This window comes from Pituophis catenifer, unplaced genomic scaffold (genome assembly GCF_029215685.1).
Source record: "Pituophis catenifer annectens isolate HBS135680 unplaced genomic scaffold, rPitCat1.0.hap2 SCAF_3, whole genome shotgun sequence".
In the NCBI taxonomy this organism is placed as follows: Eukaryota; Metazoa; Chordata; class Lepidosauria; order Squamata; family Colubridae; genus Pituophis; species Pituophis catenifer.
The window spans coordinates 146,136,380-146,163,568 of record NW_027256883.1 but is presented as its reverse complement, the minus strand read 5'-3'; the positions used below and the strand labels follow the sequence as shown (position 1 = coordinate 146,163,568).

General features: G+C 38.6%; 1 protein-coding gene across 1 annotated transcript; it reads right to left on the bottom strand.

Moving 5' to 3' along the window:
* Positions 1-232: 232 nt before the first annotated feature.
* SLC35D1 (solute carrier family 35 member D1) lies at positions 233-25,761 on the bottom strand. The gene is made up of 12 exons (XM_070941279.1): positions 25,547-25,761; positions 23,803-23,836; positions 23,624-23,710; positions 22,440-22,507; positions 19,692-19,763; positions 19,088-19,156; positions 17,703-17,805; positions 16,204-16,296; positions 3,941-4,008; positions 2,596-2,674; positions 2,010-2,092; positions 233-548 (listed from the first exon to the last, which is right to left on the bottom strand). The coding sequence occupies exons 1-12, from the start codon at positions 25,759-25,761 to the stop codon at positions 440-442; spliced, it is 1,080 nt and encodes a 359-aa protein (XP_070797380.1). The 3' UTR covers positions 233-439.
* Positions 25,762-27,189: the final 1,428 nt, after the last annotated feature.

The window sequence follows — 27,189 nt, the reverse complement described above, 5'->3', positions numbered from 1 at the left end:
TATCTTCTTATTTATACACAGCTTCATGCAACAAGATATAGGAACTATCAGTACATTTCATTCATACAGATTGCATGACTTCAAGGAAAATGCAGTTAAAGTTGGAGGGTTCAACAAGCCAAAACCATGAGAGTCTGAACAATAGGCTTGCTTGATTTCATTGATGCATTTTCTTGCTGCACCCAATCCTGATCAACAACACTTTTGCTGCATTTGAGATTATTAATCCTGTTTCACTACATATATAATTCCTTGCAGCCTAAATGCAATCTATTCATCGTATGTGCAGTCCAGTATAAATAACTGATTCCAAATGTGGCAATCTTCAGATTGTGCAAATACGACTTAGCCGTCCAATTCCATTCAGAAACTGCATACTACAGTGATTTGTCAACATCTTTCTAAAAAGTGAGAGTTACTCTGGTAAGCATGCCTATTGTCATACAGCGCTTTTCCCTTTAATGTCCATCTTGATGCTAGCTTCAGACTGTTTACTTATTTGTTCTTCTGTAAAAGTGATGTAGGAATATACGAGGCTTCCAGCAATACTGCAAAACATTAGCATTTAGAATTAATAAACAAAAATATCTTCATGAAATATTAAATTTGTGTTCAGTACTGTAGCAGCCATGGACACCCACAAGGCCCTCAGTAAATTCTTTGTCCCCCAGTCAGATACCATGTCTCCTCACCCATACACCACCCACAGTCGAATTTGCATTTCTTCCTACACAGAAACTGCATATATTTACCACGTTTTATTTCAGCCATAGGAACAAAAGTGGAATTATTTTAATTCCTTCTATATGTTCTAGGCATGTTGGGAAGTTACCTGTTTACTCAAGGAGCTGCTGCCAGATACTTGATAGGTGAAAATAGCTGATACTTTAAACCCAAAGGTCTCTTCCTATATTTAAATACTAATTGAACTGTTAAGTCGAGGACAACCTGTATATATTTTGGCCAGATGCTATGATGCAAGTACATATTACATCGTTTGCTTAACAATGTCATAATATATGTAATATTTCTTTACCCCTTCATAGCTTGTTATGTATACTTATGGTTTAAATTTGCTTTATTCCCACCAGTATTCTTATAGAAGTTGTTCCCATTTAAGACTACAGTGAATACTAGAAGAAAATGTTAACAACTATCTATAAATAGCCAATGGAAAAAAAAAACTCCATATTTTAATACTTGCACTTGATTACATAGAAAATGAAATTTTATCAGAATTGTTGATTTAAAGCTAACCTCATATGAAGATCTTTCTAACTCCAGTCTTTCAATTTCTGTTGCAATACTTTTTTAATTTCTTAATCATACTTTGATTCAGAAATAATTTAGTAAATAGGTTGATCTTATAGGGCTTTCATTCTAACCAACATAAGGCCAGACTGAGTAATTTAAAAGTTAATTATAGTACCCAAATGAGATATGTCATTGTTTTTCACTATTTTTTGTGTTTATTAAATTTATTTGCCACCTATTGCACCACGAGAGAACTATATCCTTGAATTACATCATTTATACACTTCTTGAGATAAGAAAAAACCATAGCAGAAAAAACAGACTCCTATGTGAACAAACTTAAAACTCATATACCAATAAAAAACAATTAGTTAACTAGCGGTCATATGATTAAATAATCCTAGAAGCCAAGCAAAGCCTATGAGTATCATTCAGACAACATAGATCTCCAATATATTCAGTAGTATCATGCAGCACAGTAGTATATTAGAATACATTTCATATTTTTGTTATGTTTTTTTAAATTTTCCCTACCTTTCCATCTGCAGCTCCCAAACTGTCTACCAATATATGAAAAGTATATCATAATATTAATCTTAACAGTTCCTTAAATGTAATATATTTCCAAGTTCTATAGGATTTATTTCCAGGCTAGTTGCTGCAGCAAAGCTACTATAAGCATCTTTTCATAAAATCCATAATGAACTTGCATAATCAGTCCATTTACTTCTTTAAAAGGTAGATACTTTACTTACCTAATATTTAATCCTACAAAATTTGTCCATGTGAAAATATAATCTCCTCCAAAGAACATTCCTATGTAAGTTATTAGTATATTCTGAAAGTAAAGAAATAAACAGAATTTACGCTTTTAAACAGAGTGTTTAAGTAGACTTGTCAGATAGAAGATATTATGTTCATAAATTGCCATAATACTTTAAAATATTTATAAAACAATGAAGCAAAAGATCACAGATGCTGTCCCAGCATTAAAAGAAACAAATGCAATCTGATTACCTTAAAAATTAGATTTAAGTAGTTAGAATTTCTATAAGAAATTGCATGAAATCCCACAGCTCTACCACATCACCTCCATCTGTCAGCTTTTCCCACATATACTGCATTTGTTAAACAAAAATTACCATTTCTCTCACACATACATAAAGGCTAATTCAGGTTACAAGCTTTTCTATATCAAGCTAATACAATATTCTCTATGATTTTCTTTCCAATATGTAACCCCCCCCCAAAATAAAGTAGGGCTGAATTGTGTCTATTTTTCGAACAAAACTTGCAAAATGAGACAACTTTTAATTGGTTCTAAAAATTTTAAGAGCTTACCTTAATACAGCCAACTATTGTAGTTGTAAGGGCAGAGTTATACTGAGTGCAAAGTACTGTTGAATACATCAGAATAAACCTATATAAGATAGACAAGATTTTGACAATCAATTTAATATAATTCAAACATGGACCAAAGACAGATGAGTAGTCAGTTTCTGGGAAACCAGAAACTGACTATGTAATTCCTGAATTTTTGGCAAGAATGTTTAACAATACTGGGCTAGAGTCTCTTTTGAGGTGCTCCAGAGACCCCACAATCATTAGATGTGATTTGTTGCAGCAGCAAAATTCCCAATTGTGATTATCCATACTTTTATGATGAAATAAGATCCAAACAGAGTCTTTGAGTCCTAACACACCCATTTTCTTTTGAGTCTGTTCCTAAACTTTTAATCACTGCACCACCCTGCAACATATATAATTTCTGTCTCTCAGTGATATTCCCGAAGGAACAGTTGTATTCCTGAAGGCGCTATTTGAAAAGAGAGGGAAAAAAAGTTACCCACTTTTCAATTTGAAGAAGCAAGATATTTAGATTTGTAAAATAGCAAGCATACTTAGTTCATGTAACAAAAATTCAAAAAAAAACAAAAAACAAAAAAACAAGTTTATTACAGTCAGAAACCAGAGACCAGAACAAATAAAAACACTCAAGGAATATCCAGTTAAAAATTCTAGAATAAAACAATAAATAGCAGATAAAATCTATATTAAAATCACAATTTGGTATCCAATCTGTCAGTTACACACAGTCTAACTATACTATAATATCAATTCTTAAACTGTGAGGCCCATAGTCACTAAATACTAAAATGCAAAAGAGCAGTAATGCAAAAGGATTTGCTACATTAGTTGTGTAAATTAGCTATGGTGGGTTAATCACGTTTCGGACAAAACTACAGTGCTGCTGCGCAGAATCTAGCCACCTGTATTGTAATCACAGTCTGTTTGTCCTTAAGCAACCAATGGAGATAAGCAATGTCAAAATGGCCAGGATAAATATCGATTATTGGTAGGACAGGACACAAATTCATTGAGGAGGAGAAAGAATTTTCAGCTTTAAAATCTCACTCTAGATTTAGTCCAGAAGATCTATAATAAATAGAATCCAGAATATATTTCATGGGATATACTGGAACTGGGCATTGCCCCTTTTTGCTGCTATATAAGTGTGTTGGAGTTTAAAGCTACTGAAATGTGCCTGAGGTACTGTATATCAACAATAATTGTTTTCTGATGTAATACCTGCCTGCTGTGAATCCTATACACTAAAATAAAGTTGCTAGAAAGACTTTAATGCATTGGGGAAAAATTGGGGAAGCCAAAAGTAAAGTATTCTTACCCCATCACACAGGAGAGTGTAAATTGTGCAAGGAAAAGGGTATCTGCCCAACCTTTATATTCCATTGCCTGAAAACAAATTGTATGTATATTAATAGACAAATCAGAAATATTTTTCATAATATTTCATCCAAGTAAGCTGAAAAAATATAGTGTCCGAATTCATAGATCACAAACTACACGTAAATGCCTTTTGTATGAAATCTTACACAGTGGGAAATTGTTCATCTCAACAGAAACTAATATTTGAAAATAAAATCCCATCCTGTATTATTACTCTGTAAGTGATAAGAGAGACAATAGCAATTATAAATTATAGCAGATTTGTTTAACAATGTGTATCATAATGTGCATAAGGTCTGGCAAACATTTTGCCTAATATAATACAGTCTATCAATCCAATATATTTTTAATATTGTACCATTATTAAGCTTAAGGAAAAATATAAATTTATTTGTTAAATTTTTATGTCATCCATCTCCATATAAGGTGATTATGGGTGGTTAAAATGAAAACAAAAATCAAAATATATTTTATCATAGTCCTTTATAATAGTTTATCTAGTCATCTCTATTGCACAATATTCAAGCTTACTATTTTTTTCAGCTGCCTCTGTATTAGAGCTCCACAGTGAAGATACCAAATCACAGCAAAGATCAGAACAAATTATCCAAAGATCTGTGAATTTCAATGGTTTGTATGAAACTATGACAGGAGGGCCTACCCATAAATTAAAATGTTTTATGTCTTGACTGCAAAAGATTTCCTTAGATATTAGAAGTAATTTCTGGATAAGCTTTTGAGGAGTAGCTGGACTTTGAATAGTCTCTTTTATTAAAGCCACAGAACTACAAGCAGCGATGACTGAAAACTGATGATGGACTGATACAATCTGCAGCAGGAGCCAGTTCAGAGCACCTGGGATTTTACATAAAAGTGCAAAGGAAATGCATACCTTAGGATACACAAAAAAAGCTTTAATACAGAAAGCGGATTACATCTAAGGAATGCATGTCAATAAAATCCCACAGTTCTACTCAATACATCTTGGCAAATTTTATTCACAAAACAAGATTATCTCCTCCAACTCATGAAAGCAAGTTCTGAGTAGTAAGTAAACACCTTTTTATCGATGTATATCTCCACAATAGGGAAGAAACTTTACTGCTTCTTCTAACAAGGGTCTTATTTCAAGTGAACAATTACTTTGAGTTTCTGTGATGTCTTTTAAAATCTTCCCATTCACATACCATTGCAATACAGTCTAATACCTTCCTATTGAAAGATAATGGAACAGAGTCTGGCTGGCAGAGATTTGTTTATTAGAATTACAATTAGAATTTTTTTATTGGCCAAGTGTGATTGGGCACACAAGGAATTTGTCTTGGTGCATATGCTCTCAGTGTACATAAAATAAAAGATACGTTCATCAAGAATCATAAAGTACAACACTTAATGATAGTCATAGGGTACAAATAAGCAATCCGGAAACAATATCAATATAAATCGTAAGGATACAAGCAACAAAATTACAGTCATACAGTTATGTCAACAAATGTAGTATAATACAGTACTGATTTATTTATTTAAATTTATTTATGAATTAAATTTTATTGCCCATCTCACTGCAAGGCAAGGCAATGCTGCGCATATCTTGGGTCAGTCACTGTCTTTTAAGCTAACCCACCTGACAGGGTTGTTGTGAGGAAAATAGGAAGAAGAAGGTATGTTTGCCGCCTTGAGTTATTTGTAAAAAAAATAATAAAAGGCGGGATAGAAATGACAGCAGTTTGGATTTCCTCCCTAAAATCCCACCCCAAAAGACATTTTTCAAGTCACAATATAAACTGCTTCTCACAAGCTTCTTCCAAATTTAACCTAAATCTAAATGCATAACTTAAATGTCTTGCACATAAAAGCTTTATGGATATGCCGATAGTTTTATTTACAAATAAAACAGTTCAAAAATGGGATTATAAATTCCTACTTTTGCTATCTTTTTAAATTTGGGAGAGAGGGATGTTTTCTCCACTAGCTTTCTATGTGCAGCATTCATTCACATAGAGCAGGATGGAGAACCAAATCCCACCCTAATCCGTATTTAGGAAACTTCATGAAGTAACATGAAAAGCTCATTATAGGAGCAATTCTAACCCAAACGTTTGCTTGCGGTGTAGGTTTCCTCTTGCAGACATTATTGCACAAAAGGTGAACTTACAGTCTGAAAAGGCTCAGTTTGATTAGCATTTTGCTTTGCCACGTTTACCATCGTACAGAGGCAGACAGAAGAAAGATTCAAAGATTGCTTTAGAATGCAAAATTTATTCCACAAGTTCAACTTTATTACAGTCATTGATCCAATATTTTACACAAATCCAAAATTATAAAGTATCAAGAAAATTAGGACCCACAGGAAAAGATAAAATAGATTTGTGAAGTGTGTAAAGAGTTGAAGTGTAATTCCTAAAATAGTAGAAAGAGAATAAAATATTAAAGAGAAATAAGATACTAAAAAAACATATAATAAAATATATTTACTTTGGTATTAAGCACTACATTTATAAAAAAAACCACCAAATCTTAGACTGTTAAGAAAAATTTATTAGGCATAATTTCCCAATGAGCATTTATAAAATCAAAAGAAACACTTAATTTGGGGAGGAGATGTAAATGCTATAATGCTTTCACAATCTAAACATTGACACAGAAAAACATGGAACCTGGAGGTAAAAGTAAATATAAATAATACACCATAGTTAATTTGCAACGTGCATAGAAATGATGCATAGTGATGCATAGTTATGGAAGAGATTTTATTTTATTAATAAAATCTGTTGTTTTATTAGCATTTTTTTAACGTATGAAAAGTAATAAAAAATCAAGAGTATTAACTGCAGCATCAGCAAAAAGGTTCATCTAATGCAGGGGTGTCAAACACAAGAACCGTGAGCCGAATTCAGCCCGCGATGTGGTTGGATCCGATCAGAGGTGGGCTGCTACCAGTTTGCACTGGTTCTCCTGAACCAGATGTTAATTTTCTGAGTTCAGAGAACCTGTTGTTGGAAGAAATCTTTTCCCAGTTTACAGGGCTAATCCTGCAAGGGAGGCAGGAAGGAAACATTCTGGTATGCCTGTATTTCTAGCCTAATCCTTATCTTAATTGCCCCGTTGCTTTAAGTGTTTTCAGAAACTGTTCCTGGGTTTATTTATTTATTATTTTTTTAAAATTTCTATACCGCCCTTCTCCTTTCGGACTCAGGGCGGTGAACAGCCAAGTAAAACACTTTATATACAAAAGTTAAAATAGATTTAAAATAATTAAATAATTTGGCCCATAATTTAAAACATTTCAATTTAAAACCAATTTCAAATTTTAAAAACCCCATCATAAAATCAGGACAGCCCGGCTAACTGAAAGAGGTAGGTTTTAAGGGCCCGACGAAAAGTCCGGAGGTCTGGGATCACTTGTATCTCTGGGGGTAGATTGTTCCAGAGGGTAGGTGCCACCACAGAGAAGGCTCTCCCCCTGGGGGTCGCCAGCCGACATTGTCTGGCCGACGGCACCCTGAGGAGGCCCTCTCTGTGGGAGCGAACTGGCTGGTGGGAGGCAATTGGTGGCAGAAGATGGTCCCGTAAGTACCCCGGCCCTAAGCCATGGAGCGCTTTAAAGGTGATCACCAACACCTTGAAGCGCACCCGGAAGTCCACCGGAAGCCAATGCAGCTCGCGCAGGAGAGGAGTCACATGGGAGCGCCCCATCACTCCCATAATCCCCCGCGCGGCCGCATTCTGCACCAGTTGGAGCCTCCGGGTGCACCCCAAGGGGAGCCCCATGTAGAGAGCGTTACAATAGTCCAGACGAGAAGTAACGAGTGCTTGAGTGACTGTGCGTAGGGAGTCCCGATCCAGAAAAGGGCGCAACTGGCGTATCAGGCGAACCTGATAGAAAGCCCCCCTGACCACGGCCGTCATATGCTCTTCTAAAGACAGCCGTGCATCCAGGAGGACACCCAAGTTGCGGGCCCGTTCCGTGGGGACCAATGATTCGCCCCCAATAACCAGCGATGGCGCCAGCTGGCTATACCGGGACACCGGCAGCCACAGCCACTCGGTCTTGGAAGGGTTGAGTCGAAGCCTGTTTCTCCCCATCCAGACCCGCACGGCCTCCAGGCACTGGGACATCACTTCCAAGGCATCATTGGGATGGTCTGGGGTGGAGATGTACAGCTGGAGTTCCATCAGCGTACTGATGGAACTCCATCCCAAAACCACGGATGATCTCACCCTGCGGCTTCACATAAATGTTGAACAGAAGGGGCGAGAGGACCGACCCTTGTGGCACCCCACAAACAAGGCGCCTCGGGGTCGACCGCTGCCCCCGTCAACACAGATTGCGACCGGTCGGAGAGATAGGAGAACCACCGCAAAACGGTGCCCCCCACTCCCAATCCCTCCAGCCGGCACAACGATACCATGGTCCATGGTATCAAAAGCCGCTGAGAGATCTAACAGGACCAGGATAGAGGAATAACCCCTACCCCAAGCCCTCCAGAGATCATCCACCAACGCGACCAATGCCGTTTCCGTGCTGTACCCAGGTCTGAAACCGGACTGGAGCGGATCTAAATAGACAGCTTCATCCAGGTACTGGGGAAGCTGTCGCGCCACCACACTCTCAACAACCTTCGCAATAAAGCGAAGGTTGGAAACTGGACGATAGTTAGCCAAAACAGCCAGGTCCAGGGAGGGCTTCTTGAGGAGGGGCCTCACAACCGCCTCTTTTAAGGCGGCCAGCAAGACACCCTCACTCAAAGAAGCGTTAATAATCCCCTGGAGCCAGCCTCGTGTAACCTCCCAGAAAGCCAGCACCAACCAGGAGGGACATGGGTCCAATAAACATGTGGTCGCGTTCAGCCGTCCCAAGATCCTCTCCACGTCCTCAGGAGCCACAGGATCGAACTCCTCCCAGATAACACTCTCAAGGCCTGCCTCAGTCATCTCATCTGAGCTAATCCAGTCAGCGGCCAAGTCTTCCCGAATCTGAGTTATTTTATCATCCAGATACTGTACAAAATCCTCAGCTCAGCCCTGCAAGGGGTCATCCCGCACTCCCAGATGGAGAAGGGAGTGGGTCACCCTAAACAGGGCGGCTGGGCGGTTATCTGATGACGTGATAAGAGCGGCAAAATAGCTAGATTTCACCGCTTTTATCGCCACTAGGTAGGTCTTGATATGAGACCTTACCAGTGTCAAGTCAGATTCAGATCGGCTGGCCCTCCAACCGCTCTCTAGGCGTCTTTTCTGGCGCTTCATCTCCCTCAACTCCTCGGAGAACCAAGGAGCTAAGTGAGTTCAGTGCCGGGTCAGAGGCCGCAAAGGCACGACTTGATCCAAAGCCCCGGCGGCCGCACTATCCCAGTGCGGGTTAAGCTTGTTACATTGTAAGACTTACGCCTAGACTTTCTGTCTGTAGACTGAGTTTCTCCAGAGTCGTCCCCCACCCCCGAGTTTTTTGTGATACTTTTATTTCTGAGGCTTGACTTTCTTAAAGATTGTTAAAGGATTGTTTTAAGCTTTTTGGAGTATACTTCCAACACAACTGGAACAGCTATTTACAGAACATGCCAGCTGTTTAGGGAATGGTGTCAAGCTGGCCACGCTTACCCAGTCAGCCATGCCCAGTGAGTGGCATCAAACTGGCCATGCCCACCCAGTTGGCCACACCCACCCAGACGGCCATACACACACCCTGAGGTCAACCACAAGCCTGATGTGGCCCTCCATGATATTCAGTTTGACACTCCTGATCTAATGCACACCATTCATCCACTAGCTAAAATCTTGGAAAATTAAAAGGCATTTTTCTATGTATTTTAGGCATAGACATATTTGGCTGATCCTCAGGAGCCAGGTCCATGAAAGCCTGGTACCAAGAACCAGACCTATTTATTAATTTAAAAAATAAGTTTTCAGAAAATCAATCCTTGACCCACCAAAGTTTCTATTTTTAGAAAATCTTTTGAACATTTCAGAAATTGTAACCTTGGAGGTTGCAAAGACAAGCTGTGGTACTGCCTTTATTTCCAATAAAGAAGGAATTTCCAGTTTGAGATGCCAGTGCATCCCAAATACTGTAGACCTCAGCAGCTTTCTTAGAAAATGAAAATAGACTTCCGGTTGACGTCGCAGTGGAAACTGACTGGAAAATAGCGGGCTCTGATGAGCCATGTGAAATCCAGCCGGATGAACCGCTGCCGGGAAGCTTTCAAGCCATAGCCGTCTTGTAGGGACGGTGAAGAAAGGAGAGGCCTTTCGTGAACTGTGAGGAATTGGCAATTTCCTTGCTGGAACAGAAACAAGCGGTGGCGGGGGGGGCATCTTATGATGGCCACCTTGAAGCTGGGACAACCAAACCGAAGAATTGTGCAGGAGTGGCGATTGGATGGAGTGCCAGAACTGGGTGAGATAAATCCCAATTTATACTAAGAAAAATCAAAATTGAAGTTTTAAAAGAATTCCTGAGCTTGGACTAGCGGCTATCTGGCTTTTGGGGGGGGAAACATACATGCGGAACAAAGAGAAGGCATGGACTGTAATATATAGAATCTAAGAGAAAGTCTTGGATTTGGAAAATTGGGAAAAACAAAAGATTTTAAAAAGGAAAGAAAATGATTTTCGGAAGAAAACAATATAACAGAATTTTGAAAAATCATAGGACATTTTGACAAATAATTGGATAAAACAGCCTGCTTTGTAACAGAGTAGAAATGAAGAGTGCCATCTGCTGGAGGAAAGAAAAAGCACTGTAACATTTTATTCAAATAGACAAAACAGAAGAAATAGCAGCTGGAAATTTTGACCTTGGCCATATAGAAGATGATAATTTGGACACTGTGAGAATATTTAAGGAGTGACTATGTCTTACATCTGGGTAGTTGTTTTATTTCCCTTCTCTTCTGGAAGATAGTTTTATAATTGGATTTGACTGTTGCTGAATTTGGATAATAATTAATAATTGAGAAGAACATTTTAACTTTAAAGGGCAAAGGAATAATTGAAGAAGAAGATATAAGAAAATTATATAGACTTAAAATTTTGGCTAAGTGTATAGAGATATAATTGGGGAGGTATTAGTAACCTTTTAAATTGTCATAAAATGGAGTTGCAGATGTATGAAGAGTTACTTTTGATGTTTAAAAGCATCTGTGAATCTTTAATAGGCAAAAAAGAAACAGAAAATTCATTTAAATATACAGAAAAAGAAAATGAAGAGAAGTTGGAAGAGGGAAATTTAAATGAGAAACAAGAAATTAAGAATGTTGAAGAGAAAATATTAAAAAATAGAAATCAGATAGAGAGCATTACAGAAATGGTTGGGAATGCAAAAAGAGCATAGAGGAAAGGGGGAAAATTCCCCCTAAAAAAGAAACAGGCAAAAGGAAAGAAGGGGAAAACCTGGAAGAGACAAGGGAAAGCTTTGGTGAGGGATGTTCAAAGAACACAACAGAAAAAGGTAAAAGGAAGCCAGAAGATGAAATGTAACATATATAAAAAAAATAAAAAAGAGAATTGAGAAGTTAGAGTGAGATAAAGGGTCGTGCAAAAATTTATTAGAAAAAGGGATGCTAAAAAGATTTAGAGATGATGGTTAAAGATAAATCTCAATAGAGAGAGCCTGTAGTACAGTGGACTAAGCACCGTTATTAACATCTGCTGCTTGCAATTACTGCAAGTTCAAATCTCACCAGGCTCAAGATTGACTCAGCCTTCCATCCTTTCAAAGGTAGGTGAAATGAGGACCCAGATTGTGGGGGCAATAAGCTGACTTTGTATAAATATACAAAAGTATGAAGGCTATTGCTTAATGCATTGTAAGCCGCCCTGAGTCTCCGGAGAAGGGCGGCATATAAATTAAAGCAAAAAAAAAAAAAATAGATAGATAGAAGAGTAAAAATAAGCAATTTGACAATATTATTAATTTTGATATCAATGTACATTAAAATGAACATTTAAAATGTTAATTGTAAGGAGAATAACAATGTTGAAATTATGAGTGTGACTATTTTTGCAAAGAAGGAATAGAACATGTTTGTGATAAAACACAGCAGATGGAAAGGTGAAAATAAGTAATCTAAGAATATCACTAATTTTGATAACAATGTAAATTAAGATGAATATTTTATTGTTAATGAGGCATGGGGGTAGACACGTGAACCGGACACACTGCGCAGGCCACGGGAAAGCCAAGAGTCAGTGGGCCGGTACGGGCAGCCACAAGAGGCTCATCTTCACGTGATGGTACCGGCAGCAGATGCACCGGAGGGGGGGGAGGGAAGGCAGGAGATCTGGATGCACCATGTGGGCCCGCAGGCAAGCTGAGAACCACAAAGATGAGCCTCCCGTGGCCACCTGCCCACTCTATCCTAATGTCTCTCGGCTTGCCTACGGCCCGCACAGCACATCCAGATTGCCTGCCTTCCCCTCCACACCTCTGCCTCCGTCTGCTGCTTGGACAGGTAATCAACCCACTTGCACTGCGCAGGGTGTGTCTGGTGCCAAACACCATTGGCCCCTGTGCCCTCACCACCTTCGGTGCTGGCCATACCCACCCACACCCCACTTTGGCTGATGGCGATCTTAACGGGCTAATTTTTTGGGATACGGCTTATATTAGGAGCCACTAAAAATCAGGCTAGGGCTTATTTTCTGGTTAGGTCTTATTTTTGGGGTAACATGGTAGAGTTGTAAAGGCATGCATGCATATATATAATTTGAAAAAAAAAAGCCACCTTCAAAATAAAACCAATGCAATTGTATTGTGTGCATGACTTACACTTATTTACATTTGATTTCTAATTTTCAGTTGACCTCACGCAGGCCAGACAGGGACAGCCAAAGGACTGGATGTGACCCAAGGGACATAAAATGCCCAGATCTGTTATAGCCCATGCTGATCATATTCGTGAATGAACACAATCTTCTTGCAGCCATTTGGGGAGAATTATGATCACAAAATTTCATCAACCTAAAAAGAATGGTATTCCCAAAGAGTATATTGTGTACCTTCTCTCGTCTTCATCATACTTACTTAGTATCAAAAGAAAAAGCAATAGAAAAACCTTTTTTGACCCCTAACCACAGATGAGCTGGGAAATAGGATTTTAAAAAACGTAACAGGAACCTAGCTATCATCAGTTTTATAATCACAGCAATAATTAGGTTTTATGGCACAAAACATATTCAGTCAACTGGAACCACAGAGATAACTAATGTATGCCACAATTGTTCATGGCTGACACATAGCCTGTTAATTTCACTGACAAATATTTTCCTCTTGTTAAAACTTCACCAACAAAAAATACAACAATCCACTCTTTTCACAGGTCATAATTTGCACTTACATATCAGTGCATAATAAGCTAACACATACGGGGAGAGAGGCTCAGCCCTAAATATAAGTTTATTATGAACCACCCTGTGATTTCCCAGGCCTCTGAACATGTACTTGATGAAAACAAATTCTAGAATACAACACAATATTCACATTCTTCTCTTTTAATATACAAATTTCCTAACACCAACAGCAAGAATGTCAAAAAGTGGATCCTATGTGCAACATTTAAATCACTGAAAACAAATTCACTGTCTTGTACTGTATGAATGTTCACATTTTAAAAACTGCTTTTTTTTACTGAAAATACACATTCCAATGTTTCATAATATCTTTTTTACCACATCAAAGTATCATCAAATCTTAATTTCTATTCTCAGAGCAAGCTATTAACAATCAATGTTCCTTTAAATCCTAAAAGGTCTAGTCATGGAGTTGTTATTAGCACTTGTATGTCTGTTCTGAATCCCCTTCCTCAGTCTATGGCTTTTCCACTATCCTATCACTAGCCAAAGCCAATGACAGTAGCAGTGGCATGTTTGTGTGGAACACAGGATTGAATTATCCCTCCACTTAGGGTGAGAGATGAACCTGGAATTTAATACTTAGCCTTTGAAATCCCACATCTATGTAGGAAAGGCTATGACCCTGGGATTCTTTCTTGACAGTTGCCTGATTGCTGCTTTGTCCATCAGATTTTTTCCAGTAGCCTCAGGAAAATTCTAGGATTGGAAACTGGGCTGTTGAAAAAAAAAATCCCACAAATGCCATAGGAAACCATTTCCACAATGCTGACAAGAAAACTGGAGGAAGGCAGTCCCAGAGATCAAGTTCAACGTATATTTTACCTTTAGTTGTTGAATATTTATTTATTTATGATAATCCTCCTTTGAAGGGCGACTTCTGTCAGCCCCATAGGTAGATCAGACCATGAAATCAACCTTACAGAAAGGCTACAACTACTTTTAATGAGACTAGTTCCATCAGCAGAATCTTGCAAGTCTCACTGTATTGTATCTCCACCTCTTTCAATGAATTTGTCTGAAGTCATTTCCAAATGTTATCTGGCCATTCTAAAAGCGCTTCAACTCTTTCCCCCTCAGAAACGACTTCTGCATGTCTCAATCAAAGCCATCTCCCTTACTCTCTACAACTTCTGGCTGAACTTTTACATACACAAATGCCAGAAAATATACACACGAGATACACATTCATTTATTTGGGGAGGAGGAATCTCAAGGACTGGATTCTCTGCTAGAACTGAGAAGCTGATTCTCTGAGAGAATCATATGTGTATTTTTTTCTATCTACTACTCCTTTGTGAGTCTAAATTCAAGATTATCTTCATTTGGGTAAACACACTACCTGCAACACTTCCCTTAGATTTCTTCAGTGAAAAACAACTACAAACAATTAGGTATTGTCTGTAGTCTGGCTAACTGCCATTCAGAACGTGCTAGGCCTTGCTAGCTCTAAGTGTCTTGTTGCTTCCCTTCGAGCAGGAAAGATTCTTTAACTAGGATGACGAAAGCCAAATTATACATATTCATGTACAAAAGGCTGCTTTTGTTAAACTATGTAACACTACACTCTTTATTTTGTTGTTTGACAAGGTGAAGGAAAATCCAGTTGGAAAAACATGCCAGATTTTATACTTCATGTAAAGTTTTATTTTTAAAAAATAAACATAACTCAAAGCTACTAAACTGAAGAATAAAGTATTTGAATTATATTCTATGAGCACACTTTGTTAATAGCAGTATAGAGAGACAAAGTAAGCCCTGCAATTGGAGTAGTCACATACATGCAGTCATACTCTTGCTTTTTCTCCTAAAATGATGAAGACAAAGAAGCATTTGGGGAGGAATATAAATGCAGGGAGCTGGAGAGACGAATTGAAATACTAACAAAGGAAATATATTCCTGCAATACTAACAAATGGTACAGGTAATCCTACAAAATCCTAAGAAATGCAGGCAGGTAATAAAGTATTTGCTGTATGATGTGTGTCAACAAAATTAGAGAGACTACTTCATAATAACCTAAAAATAATTTACTTATTATACAGAGATTCATGTTTTGTATCTTTGTAGGACGTGTGAGATACCAAAAATAAATAGTGCTTTACCATAAGAACAAGCTTATTTATCATATTGACATAGGCAAAGCCACCATTCAATTATCATTGCATCAATATGCTCTATGTTAATTTCCCTAACCTGGTGTCCATCAGAGCTGTGCAATTATCAATCCCATCATTCTCAACCAGCATGGTCTCATAATTCTCCAACCACTAAGCTGGAGAAGCTGAACTGCAAGACCCAGTAGATAGCTATAAGCACTTTTTGGGTACAAGTACAATATCAGAAAAACAACACTTATTTTACTTCTGTCATCTGTATCTTAGCTGCAACTGATACTTAATGGATCAATTGCAGTTACTCCATTCATTTTTTATGTTATTTGTGTTTATTATTATTATTTATTCTTAATGTTATTAATGTTCGGCTACTTCCCAAGTTCAGATTTTTATATAATTTCTTTCATATGTGCCATATATATTGTGCCTCTTCAACTGCAACCATGTTAAATAGTTGGTAAATGCTTTCTTTCTTTCTATTTTGACATATTCATTTTTTAAATGTAAGCTGCTTTGGCAAGAGGCACATAAGTAAAAAAAAAAAAAAACCTAGGACCCCAAAGGAAGAGAATCAAAGTATGCCACATTTAGACATACTGGCAAACAATATTGAAAAGCAACATCTATGTCCTAAATTTCCAAGTGATATGTAGAAGTGCATTTCATAAAATGAAATTATTTATATCGTTTTGGTGTAAAATTTGCATTCTGGATTTTTTAAAAATATACTTACCTTTTGTGCATCTCCTGTGAAGTAGGCAATGCCCAAAGTAGGAAGAATCATGAATAGTGCATTGTAATAAAGGAGACCATATTTTCCCAGCTCCTGGGAATGGAGGAAAAAAAACAGAAACATATCTTAAATGAAAAATAAAATATTACATAGAAAGCTAAACAAACAAGACTGTAGGTATTCCATCCAAATAATATAATTTTTCCCCATATCCTTAGACACAAACCAGGTTCATACTCCAGAACAAATCAAGAGTATAACAGAAAATCTTGTGCAGCTACATATGTCTTCTGCAGACTGGTGCCTACCTTAAACATACATTAAATGGATATTTAAGTGAAATAAGGATCACAAATTTTATTCTTCATTCTGCCAATCTCTAACAGGAATAAATATTCAGAGGAAACTGTGCTTTTTACCCACAGAAATTCAGCCTGTAAACTGGGTAAGTTTTTGCTTAGTAGTTGTCCGCTAAATATGGAGAATAAACCTAAATCTGCCCTTAGACTACATGTTTGCCTGAAATAACTCAGCAAGAAATCTATCCCCAATAACCACAGCAAGTTAACACACTTAATCCACAATTTAAAACCGCATGATCTAATTGACTTTCATCCACTTTCACAGCTAGCAAGCTAGCTTTTGATCCATTATGCTTAAAAAAGGAACCAGTTACGCTGGTTACCTAGGGTGACAGTCATTAAACCATCTTATAATTACATAACAGTTCCTTTAAATATGTAAGTGTAACCAAGTAATCAATATAATAGCTAGGTAACACTAATATACCACTGCATTTTGGGAACCTCATCTTAGTTGCTTATCCTGTAAGTTAATGTTACCCAATACCATTTCAGCTAACTTTAAAAACAACATTTGCAGGTTTTCAAGATTTTCTGGAGCTAAATATGAAGTCTGCCACTTTAATCTAGGCATGAAATAACTTCACAGTAAAAATAGTTGGGTATTATTGTGCTGCGGAATGTGTTAATGCTTCTGGTGTTATGACTATGTTATTTAACCCAAGGACACCATCAGAATTGTGGTTGTCCTTTGGTTAAAAACAGAGTGCTGATTCAGAGCAGCAGTGAGGAAGATATTACTAGATATAGCTAAATTATATCTCCCTCAACAAGGAAACTAAATAGTACCTTGACAAATTATAAATGGAAGCTTTTAAAACGTTTCAAGCATCACATTTCACAAGATGCTCCATCTCAGGCCTGTGCAAGTACAAAAAAACTGTTTGAAGGTTGATAAAAAAATGTTTCAAGCTTGAGATGCTTCCAAAATATTGGAACAAAGTGTTTCAGTGTTGGGGTAAGATGTTTCATGAAATTTTGTGCTTGCAATATTTCAAAATGAAACATTTTGCATATCACTATGTACATAACAGATCAACCTGTGGAATATCTTATCCCACAGCAACAAAAAAAATACATTTTTATTTTTCTTTTACTGATCAGCCTAGCAACATGCAGCAATGAGGCAAACCCTACCTTTGAATCTAGCTTCTGTTTTACATAAGCACCATTTGCAGCTGTCAAGACATCATTGATCAAGATAAAAATATATCCTTCTAGATCAAATGCCAAATCAGAACTATGGAGAAAAAATAACATTCAAGTTACAGAAAATTTGTAACATTTACAAATATAGAACATAATTTACATGAATCCTGCAAGTGGGAAACATTTTGTAAACAGTATTGCAGAAGACGCTAGGCATCTGATAAACCCTGATATGTAATACTCTAACTCAGGGGTGTCAAACTCAAGGCCCGGGGGGCGGATCCTGCCCGCGGGGTGCTTATATCTAGCCCATGGGGCCGCCCTGGAAACAGTGAAGGACCGGCCCGTGGTGCCTCTGCCAACAAAAACTGAGCTTGGGAGGACCGCAGGCAGCCCTTGCGAGCTCTGTTTTTGCTGGCAGAGAGTTGCAGGAGGCTGTTGCAACCAAAAATGGAGCTCGGGAGCCCATTTTCGCTGGCAGAGCGCTTGGACCTCCACAGGTGCCCCTGACATGGGTGACATTGAGCTGGCCATGCCCACCCTGGCCACGCCCATCCAGCCCTCTGAGATCAATCACAACCCTGATAAGGCCCTCAATGAAATTGAGTTTGACGCCCCTGCTCTAACTGAATATAAATATGACCAATACTGCACTTTAATATATAACTGATCTCCTGTAAGAAACTGGGGGAAGGAAGGGTATAGCCACACTTTTTTCTGTGTACAGTCTGTTCTTTCTTAATAAGTGAGTCACCCCGCTCAACAAAAAATAAATATGCCTAACTGAGCACTGCTCTAAGTTTAAAATAATTCAAAGTGGATTTAAAGATTCCTATTAATTCCACCTGCCAGTTAAAGTAAATAGAATGAGACAATCACATATTTGTTATGGACCAGGAAAACTATACAGGTGGCTGAAAGCAGAAGAAGAAAATGCCAACTTCCTTAGCCTACATAAGTGGCCATTTACCCTTGAGATGTTAATGAACTACAACTTTCTGCTTGTCTTGCTAACTTATCTTGCTGATTGTGATATTCAACAAAATATAAAAAGCTACAAGAAATCCTACCACTAGACTGCACAGAATTTTTTAAAAAATATTTCAGACAAAACACTCGTTCAATACTTTCTAATTCTGTTGCTTAATCCTTTGCATGGGAATTTATATATTAGAGAAACAAACTATCCATTTTTGTTGTAATTCAGCAGTACAGCTGCTTTAATGGTCTATTCATGCCAATTCTACAATAACAGGAAATAACCTACATTTGCACTCCCTTTTCACCATTTGACGGAATCTAAAAGATAGCAAACTATTTAACTTTGTGGCATGAAAATGTGGCAAAAGCATTAGCAAAAAAACGAACCATACCTTGCAGCTACAAATGCACCAATTATCATTGCAAATACTGTCATCCGAATTCCCCAAGAAAATTTTTTCCTAAAAAGAAAACTTAGTCATTACTGCAGCAAATTTTCAGCCATTCTCAGTACTTTTCTAAATGAAAACAGTTAACTTTCAACAAATCAAGGTAATCTGATGAGCTTTCCACCAAGTCCTGTGCATGTTACTATAGCAATAAGAGGGAAGATTAGTATCTGTTTCACTGGGATCATTTAGCATAAAGGTGATCCAGAATTTGCAAGCAACCTGACCATGTTTACAAACTGCACAGTCAAGTCTTTAACCCCTGAACCTACACACAAAATAAGTATGGTTATCTACAAAGAACAAACAAAAGTACCTTATGCACTAAAATTCAATAAATTAAAGAATTTGCTGGAGTTTCCAATATGAAAAATACACTACACATCTATGCTGCTCTTTGAAAAGAAAATTCAGAAATAGATGGTTCCACAATGCTTTACAGTTCTCCTGCTTGCTATAGAATGACCACAAAGCATAATAAATTAGGCAGAACTGTGCCCACCAACACGGACACATGAAACAATATATATCGTATTTTTTTACTCACTTGAGTAAGATTCCTTCTGCAAACATTGTAAACAAAATGGAAAACCGTCTCAGGACTGTAAACATTGGCAGACTAAGAAAGAAAAGAAAAAAGAATGTTTTGAATAAGCTAATCATGTTGAGATGCCCCAAGTCAGTACTTTCATACCAAGCTAATCTAGATAAACCATTATAAATACTAAATAGTACAAAAGAAAAGTATAAGCAGGGAAGATTGACTTCAACACTGCCAGAAAGAGTAAGAAAAAAGACCAAGAATCTGCCAAGGCTGCATTAGTATCAATAACCCCAAAACTGGGGGGGGGAGGAAGGTTTTATAAATAAATATGAAACTCAAAAACAAAGTACCATATTTCTACTAAATTGTATATAGACAGATTGTTAAGGAATACATGTATTTGCTTCAAATCTTATTCCTTTGAAAGGAGATAAACTCACAAAGTTCTGAGTTTAAGATTATATTTAACAATATTCCATAACCACTTGATAAAGGTAACATGTTCCAGTATCTTGCTATACATAGCAATGTATTGTATTTCTTAGATAAGATAGCAGAACAGCAGTTTGTCAGTGGCTCAGCTGGGCATGGGGGGGGGGGGCAGGGATTTTTGCTACCGGTTCTCCGAACCACCCATCATTGCTACCGGATCGGGCAATCCGGTCCGAACGGGGAGCATTTCACCCCTGGTTTTAGGCCATGAATTACCGTTGTTAGAACATCCTGGTCAAGGTAGAGTCATAACCAGCATAAGAGCCAGATTTGGGCAAAATCCCCTTTGGCCACAGTTTCCATCAGCTATTTAATTAGAAGCCATAAATCCAGGGGGATCCAATTCACAAACCTACTTCTTCGGGTGGAGCACAGCTCCATTCAGGATGATCCACTGTTAATGGATCAACTTGATTTTTACAAATGCAACTTTGAAACTTATGTAACTGAATTTTAGTTTGTTCTGTTTCATTCAGATTAAATTTATTTATTTATTTATTTATTTATTTATTTATTTATTTATTTATTTATTTATTTATTTATTTATTAAATTTCTATACCGCCCTTCTCCAAATAGGACTCAGGGCGGTGCACAGCCAAAGTAAAAACAGAGCATACAAAATTTAAAAACAGTATTAAAATAATTAAATATTTTGGCTGTAAATTAAAACAACCCAATTTAAAATCAATTTAAAATTTAACTCAAGCCAGTTATGAACTCCAGTTATCAATTCAGGCAGTTTATAGCACCAGTAGTTCAACTTAGGGTACTAATGTAAAAATGAGCGTTATCAGCATACCGATGATATTTAATCCTGAAGTGACAGAACCTTGCCAATGGCTTTATAGAGATGTTGAACAACACAAAGGAGAGCACTGAGGCTTGTAACACTCCACAATGGAATGGCTGCACGCTTGAATGCTAGTCTTCTATTATTACTGACTTGGACAATCCACTGGATAAAATTAAACTCACCATAAAACTGTACTCCCAATATGAAACCCTTATAAGTGGTCATGGTCAGTGGACTCAATCCCCACTAAAGGATTTATCAAAGTCACAGATGGTCATCAACCACCATGATCAATATCTATGACTGGGCATCAAACCTGACTGATATTTATCCAGATAAAGTATTCTTCTAGGATCCTCTATAAACTGAACATCCACCACCTTCTTTTTGCCAAAAGTAGTCAGATTTATGGCAGGCCACATCAAGAAAGGGCACGGCATACCTCCCTCAAGTCAGGCATTCCTCTTCACTTCAGAAAGGCATTGGTGGTATCCCAGTTCCAGTCACTCACAACTGACCAGAACAGTTCAAATGAACCGGAAAAGAGACAGAACAAACATACAGATGGTAGGGCTCAAACCACACTTTTTATTTGTAATAATGCCTCAGCAGGTAACAGCGCCTAAACAGGATGACTTAGTCCACTACCTCAAGATTTAGGTAGGGGATTTTATAGCAAATTAAGGCCAACCGAGGGCCTAAACACAGCTTAACAATTGTGTTCTTCATGCCTTCCATTGCCTAACTGATAAGCTATGAGGACTCAGTAAGGGTTGATAACTAAAGTCAAGTGTAGCAGTGAAAAAATTAAAGGCACGCTAGGTTAAGGGGAAAACTCTGTGTTGCCCCCCTTCCCTTGGTGGCCTAAGCATATATTTATTTTCTTAATTGTCAATCTGGGGCTGGATTAAATCAGGATATTCCAGGATGACCAGCTAGGCATAGAAGTAAAAAATATGTAACTTGGAAGCAGCACTAGCAAACCACTTTCAGTAAAATTGCTAAGCTAACGGCATGGATGCAGTCACAGAAAACTAATTTGAGAAAATATTTATTACTTAAGAATATGCATTTTCTGTTGTAATTTTTCCACTTTTATGTTCCTGATTACACATGCAAGATTGCAGAGTAACATGTGTCTTGCCAGACAGAGACTCCTACACATTCTTACTTGAAAATCCTAGTAAACATTAGCAGGATTTATTCTGAGTGCAATAACTAGATGACTGAGATGCAAGATAATAATGTATATAGAAATCTAGTCGATATCACCCGTTTCATTATTCTTCAGGTTTATCCACTCTTCCATTTGTTAAGAACACCCTCCATCTTAGTATTCCAAGAGCAACTAGTATTCTGAAGTAATCAGAAGAAATATCTTTAGAGCTCCTGTTACACAGAAGTATAGTTTTAATAAAAGCATAATAAAATTATAACCTCACAAATGTATAAAAGTTATCCATACTTCAATTTCTTTGTGCTGAACAGTCCTGTGATTTGGTTCCCAAAATAGAGAAGAGGTAGTGGAAAAGTCTAGAAAATTATAAAAAGGGATAAAACAGCACTCTATGAACAGATAACGTCAGCTTGAGACCTAGCATTCTAAACAATGACAGTTTTATAATGAACAGCTTTCATCAGGCACACCACAAGCCCAATGCTGTTTAAGTGTGGTTTAACGGCTTCAGCACGTCAGATAAATATGATTTTGAAATCCAGTTTACAACACAAGCACATAATCCTTCTTTTCTTCAAAACTTTGTTCATTTGTGAAGCCATTAACAGAACATCTATTATTTCAAGTTATGTTGGGCATGTAAAGGCAAAGTATTCATAAACTGAGATCATGTTTAAATCAAGTCACTTGTTCATATGTGTACATTAGGAGCACACTAAGAATCTATGGCATGACATCGGTATAAATACAGAAAACAGCCACTCTTAATACTGTACCATGGTCTGCTAAACAAGTTCTTTGAATACGCAAGTTATGTAAATGGACTCAAAACTCATAACTGGGGAGTTCTGACACAAATAAACATTTCATTACATGAGACAAAACCTTATCAAAGTTTACTCAGAAATAAGATCATTAATTTATTTATTCCAGCATACAGAAGATTGTATTTTGAGGGAATATTAATCGGAAGTAAGTCCTTTTACATTTAAGTGATTGTATTTCTAAAGGGAAAATTTTACATCGCTTCAGGAAAAGGCAATAGGAGCCTGTGTGGAAACTTCCCTCAACCTCTTTTAAAAGGGAAAAAAAGAATTTAAAAACACACACGGGGACATAGGATACTGCAAAGCATTTCTTTTCAAAGAGTATTTCTACCCCTCCACAAGCTCCACAGGCTTTTTTAGAAGTATAAAAAATGGGTCACTGAGGCTTAGTCCTCTCTCTTAGGAAGATTGCCAATGCAAAGCAAATATACTTTTAGTATTTATTCCTCCATTAAGAGAATAATCCTATACAAAATAAAGGCTAGAATTCTGCATGTTTAACAGCACTTTTAATGCATTTTAAAGTGTGTTCTGCCAAATATACCGAACAATATTTATCTTAATGAAAGGATTATTCATTGCTTCCATCTCAATAATTATTAGTTTTAGGAGAGAGGAAGGAGAGAGACAAGAAACACGTCATACCTTTCGAGGTATATGTCTATCAAAATCTGGAAACTTGACCACCCTGAGTGCCTTTCCCACCCAAAGAACAACTACGGTAGCCAGCATCTGTAAGAGAAGGAAGAGAAATCACTAGGGTGCCTCCAATTCTCCCTGCCCACCCTATTTAGAAAATTTCTGAAATGCAGACTTCAACAAACCTGTCCCAGTCCCACACAGAGCGAGGAAGGAAATCTGTAACAGACCACAAACATGTTAAACCATACTAGACAGCCGAGAAACTTTGACAAATCATACATGACGGAGAATGCTAGCTGGTGGCAGAAAAAAACGGCCTGCCTTTTTCACCCTCGTTTAAAACTATTCTAAAATAAGGGATGCACTTCATATTCTTTGCCCTTGCAACCAACGCCCTTGCAAACGTAGTCCTAACATGTTCAGCACAGATGCACTTCTTATAGTACACCTATTCCAGAAGCATGTTAAGGTGCAAGGACACAGAATGATCAACAACAAGGAAAACTACAGGGCACCTAGGGGAGGCAAGTTAAAAACATGTAACGTCAAAGGAAGGAAGATTTCCAAGGAACCTTTAAAGCAAGGGGGAGAATGGCAAGGCAAGTGCAACCCCAACTACCCAAGTCAGTCGGTCGGTCAGTCAGTTAGTTCTCTGGAAATTTAGGGTGCTGCACATCACAAGCAGTCCCTCTGAATTCAACCCGCCGGAGTCAGCAGAGCCCATTCCAGCCCCTGAGGTCCAGATACAACTAGATAGTCCTCCACTTACAAGAGTTCACTTAGTGACTGCTCGAAGTTACAACGGCATTGAGAAAAGTTACTTATGATCATTTTTCACACTTATGACCATTACAGCATCTCCATGATCACATGATTTATATTTGGATGCTTGACAACTGATTCACATTTATGACTGTTGCAGTGTCCTGGGGTCATGTGATTTCTTTCTGCAACCTTCTGGCAAGCAAAGTCAATGGGGAAACCAGATTCACTTAACATCCTTGTTACTAATTTAACAACTGCAGCAATTCACTTAACAGTGGCAAGAAAAGTCATAAAATGGGGGAAAACTCACTTAACAAATGTCTCCCTTAAGAACATAAATTCTGGCCTCAATCATAGTCCTAAGTCGAGGACAACCTGTAGCCCTTGACTTATCACCACAATTGAGCCCAACATTTCTGTTGTTAAGGGAGACAATTACTAAGTGAGTTTTACCCTATTTGCCACAGGTTGAAAAGTGAATCACTGCAGTTGTTAACATAGCAACACTTTCGTTAAGTGATTGACTTTCCTTATCAGAAGGCTGCAAAACGTGATCACGCAACCTTGGGACACAGCAACGGTCATAGTGCCAAGCATCTGAATCACGGGGGTGCTGCTAAAGGTGGCAACTGTGAAAATGGGTCGCAAGTCACTTTTTTTCAGTGCCGCTGTAACTTTGAACGGTCATTAACGGAACAAGTCGAGGACTACCTGTAGGACAGGGGAGTCCTGTCATTTCCAGAGTCCTGGAGAAGAAAAGGCAACTGGGCAACTTCCCAGCACAGAGACCTCCTTACAAGGGGTTTCATCGGAGGAGATGCTAAAGGCGGACGGCAAAACCTTCCGCAGGGCATCCACACTGGAGAGGTGAGCAGGCGTCGGTCCCTTTTCTCCGTTAACATGGAGGCGGCTTTTTCTCCGAAGGCTAAGTCCGGGGACGGAGGGGCAAGAAGCCCCCGAGGCGGATGAAAGCACCCGCCCATCTCAGCGGTTCATGCAAAAAGGGGCCGACAACCGGGCTTCACCTCCCTCCCTTCCTCCCTCTCTCCCGGCTGCAGGACGCGTCGTTCTGCAAAAACACCCCCGCCTCCAGCTCCTAAAACTTCCACCGGGGCCAGCGCCAATGAACTTCGCCCCGGGCGGGCTCGCCTCCTTACCCACCCGTAGCTGGTGAGGACGCTCTTGTTCACCACCACGATGAGGAAAGAGCTGAAGCCGTAGAAGGCAGCCGCCAGCAGCTTGAGGCAGGCGGAGAGGCTGGGGGCCGCCGCCATGCCCGGCTCCTCATCTCCGCGAGCTGGGGCAGCTACTACGGCGACCGAGGGAGCTTCTGCTTTCACGCCAGCTGCTTGACGTCTGCGCACGCCCGCCGACATGGTTGCCAGAGGGACGTCAAAGAGGGGGCGGAGCCACGGAGGAGAAAGCCCGGGAGAGCGCGAGCTCTGGGGACACTTTGCAGCTGGAGCGGGAAAGGGCCTGAGTTCTCGGGGGAAGATGTGGGCGGGGGGGGGTGTGAGGGTGGAGAGAAACGGCTGACGGAGGGAGAACCTCCTTACTTGTAGGATGGCTTTCCTCCGTGTCGTATCTTCCAGAAAGGCTGGATGATGAGTCACGTCATCTTCATTCGTAGAGTAGAACATAACTTAAAGCTAACGGGCGAGGCAAATCAATGCAACAGTTCACTTAGGGACAAGGGTACTGGACAAAGTTACAAGGGCACTGGAGAAAAAGTGGCTTATGATTGTTTTTCACACTTACGACCTTTTGTAGTAGCATCCCCCAAAATCATATATATGTGGGTACGTGCATAATTTTGCATTTATTTATTTATTTATTTATTTATTTATTTATTTATTTATTTATTTATTTATTTATTTATCTTGTGTTTATGTTCATATTAGAGGTGGAGACCCTTTGAGAGCTGTGTGCAACGTAACTTCGTTTTAGTGTATGCCAATTAGTGTACATTCAAAGTGACAAAGTATTTATGTGATATCAAAATTAAGATGCTTGGCAACTGGTTCATACTTACGATCGTTGCAGTATCCCTGGGTCATTCGATCGTCTATTGCAACCTTCTGACAAGCAAAATCAGTGGGGAAGCGAGATTCACTTAACAACCATGTTACTAACTTAATCAACTGCAGTGGTTCCCTTAACTATGGCAAGAAAGGTTGTAAAATGGGGCAAATGCCTCACTTGGCAACATAAATTCTGGGCTCAGTTATGGTCGTAGGTGGAGGATTGCCTGTACCTTTTCCCCACCATCCTCTTGAGGTTCCTAAGAATATTTAAGCATTACATAATAGTAATCCAATCTTGAAACTCAAATACTTTGGCCACCTAATGAGAAGGAAGGACTCACTGGAGAAGAAAATTGAGGGCAAAAGAAGAAGGGGACGACAGAGAACGAGGTGGCTGGATGGAGTCAATGAAGCAGTAGGCATGAGCTTAAATGGACTCCAGATGGTGGTAGAGGACAGGAAGGCCTGGAGGAACGTCCATGGGGTCGCGATGGGAACTAGTGTCCGTATAAGCAAGATTTAGATTCACAGTAGCAGAAAAAGTTGGCTTGGAAGATGATGTATAAAAACAACCCTTCGACCCAGATTTTTTGTTTTAATCCAGTCAATTGAAGAACACAAATCACTTTACTACAAGGAAAAGTGAATTCAGGCAGGTGGCTGGATCAGAAGTGCAAAGAAAAAGGAAAATAACTTGCACACCTAAACTTTCTTGAGTTTGAAATTTCACTGATCCAGCTCAGAGCAGGCCCGACTCCCATTGTACAGAGGTGAGAACAA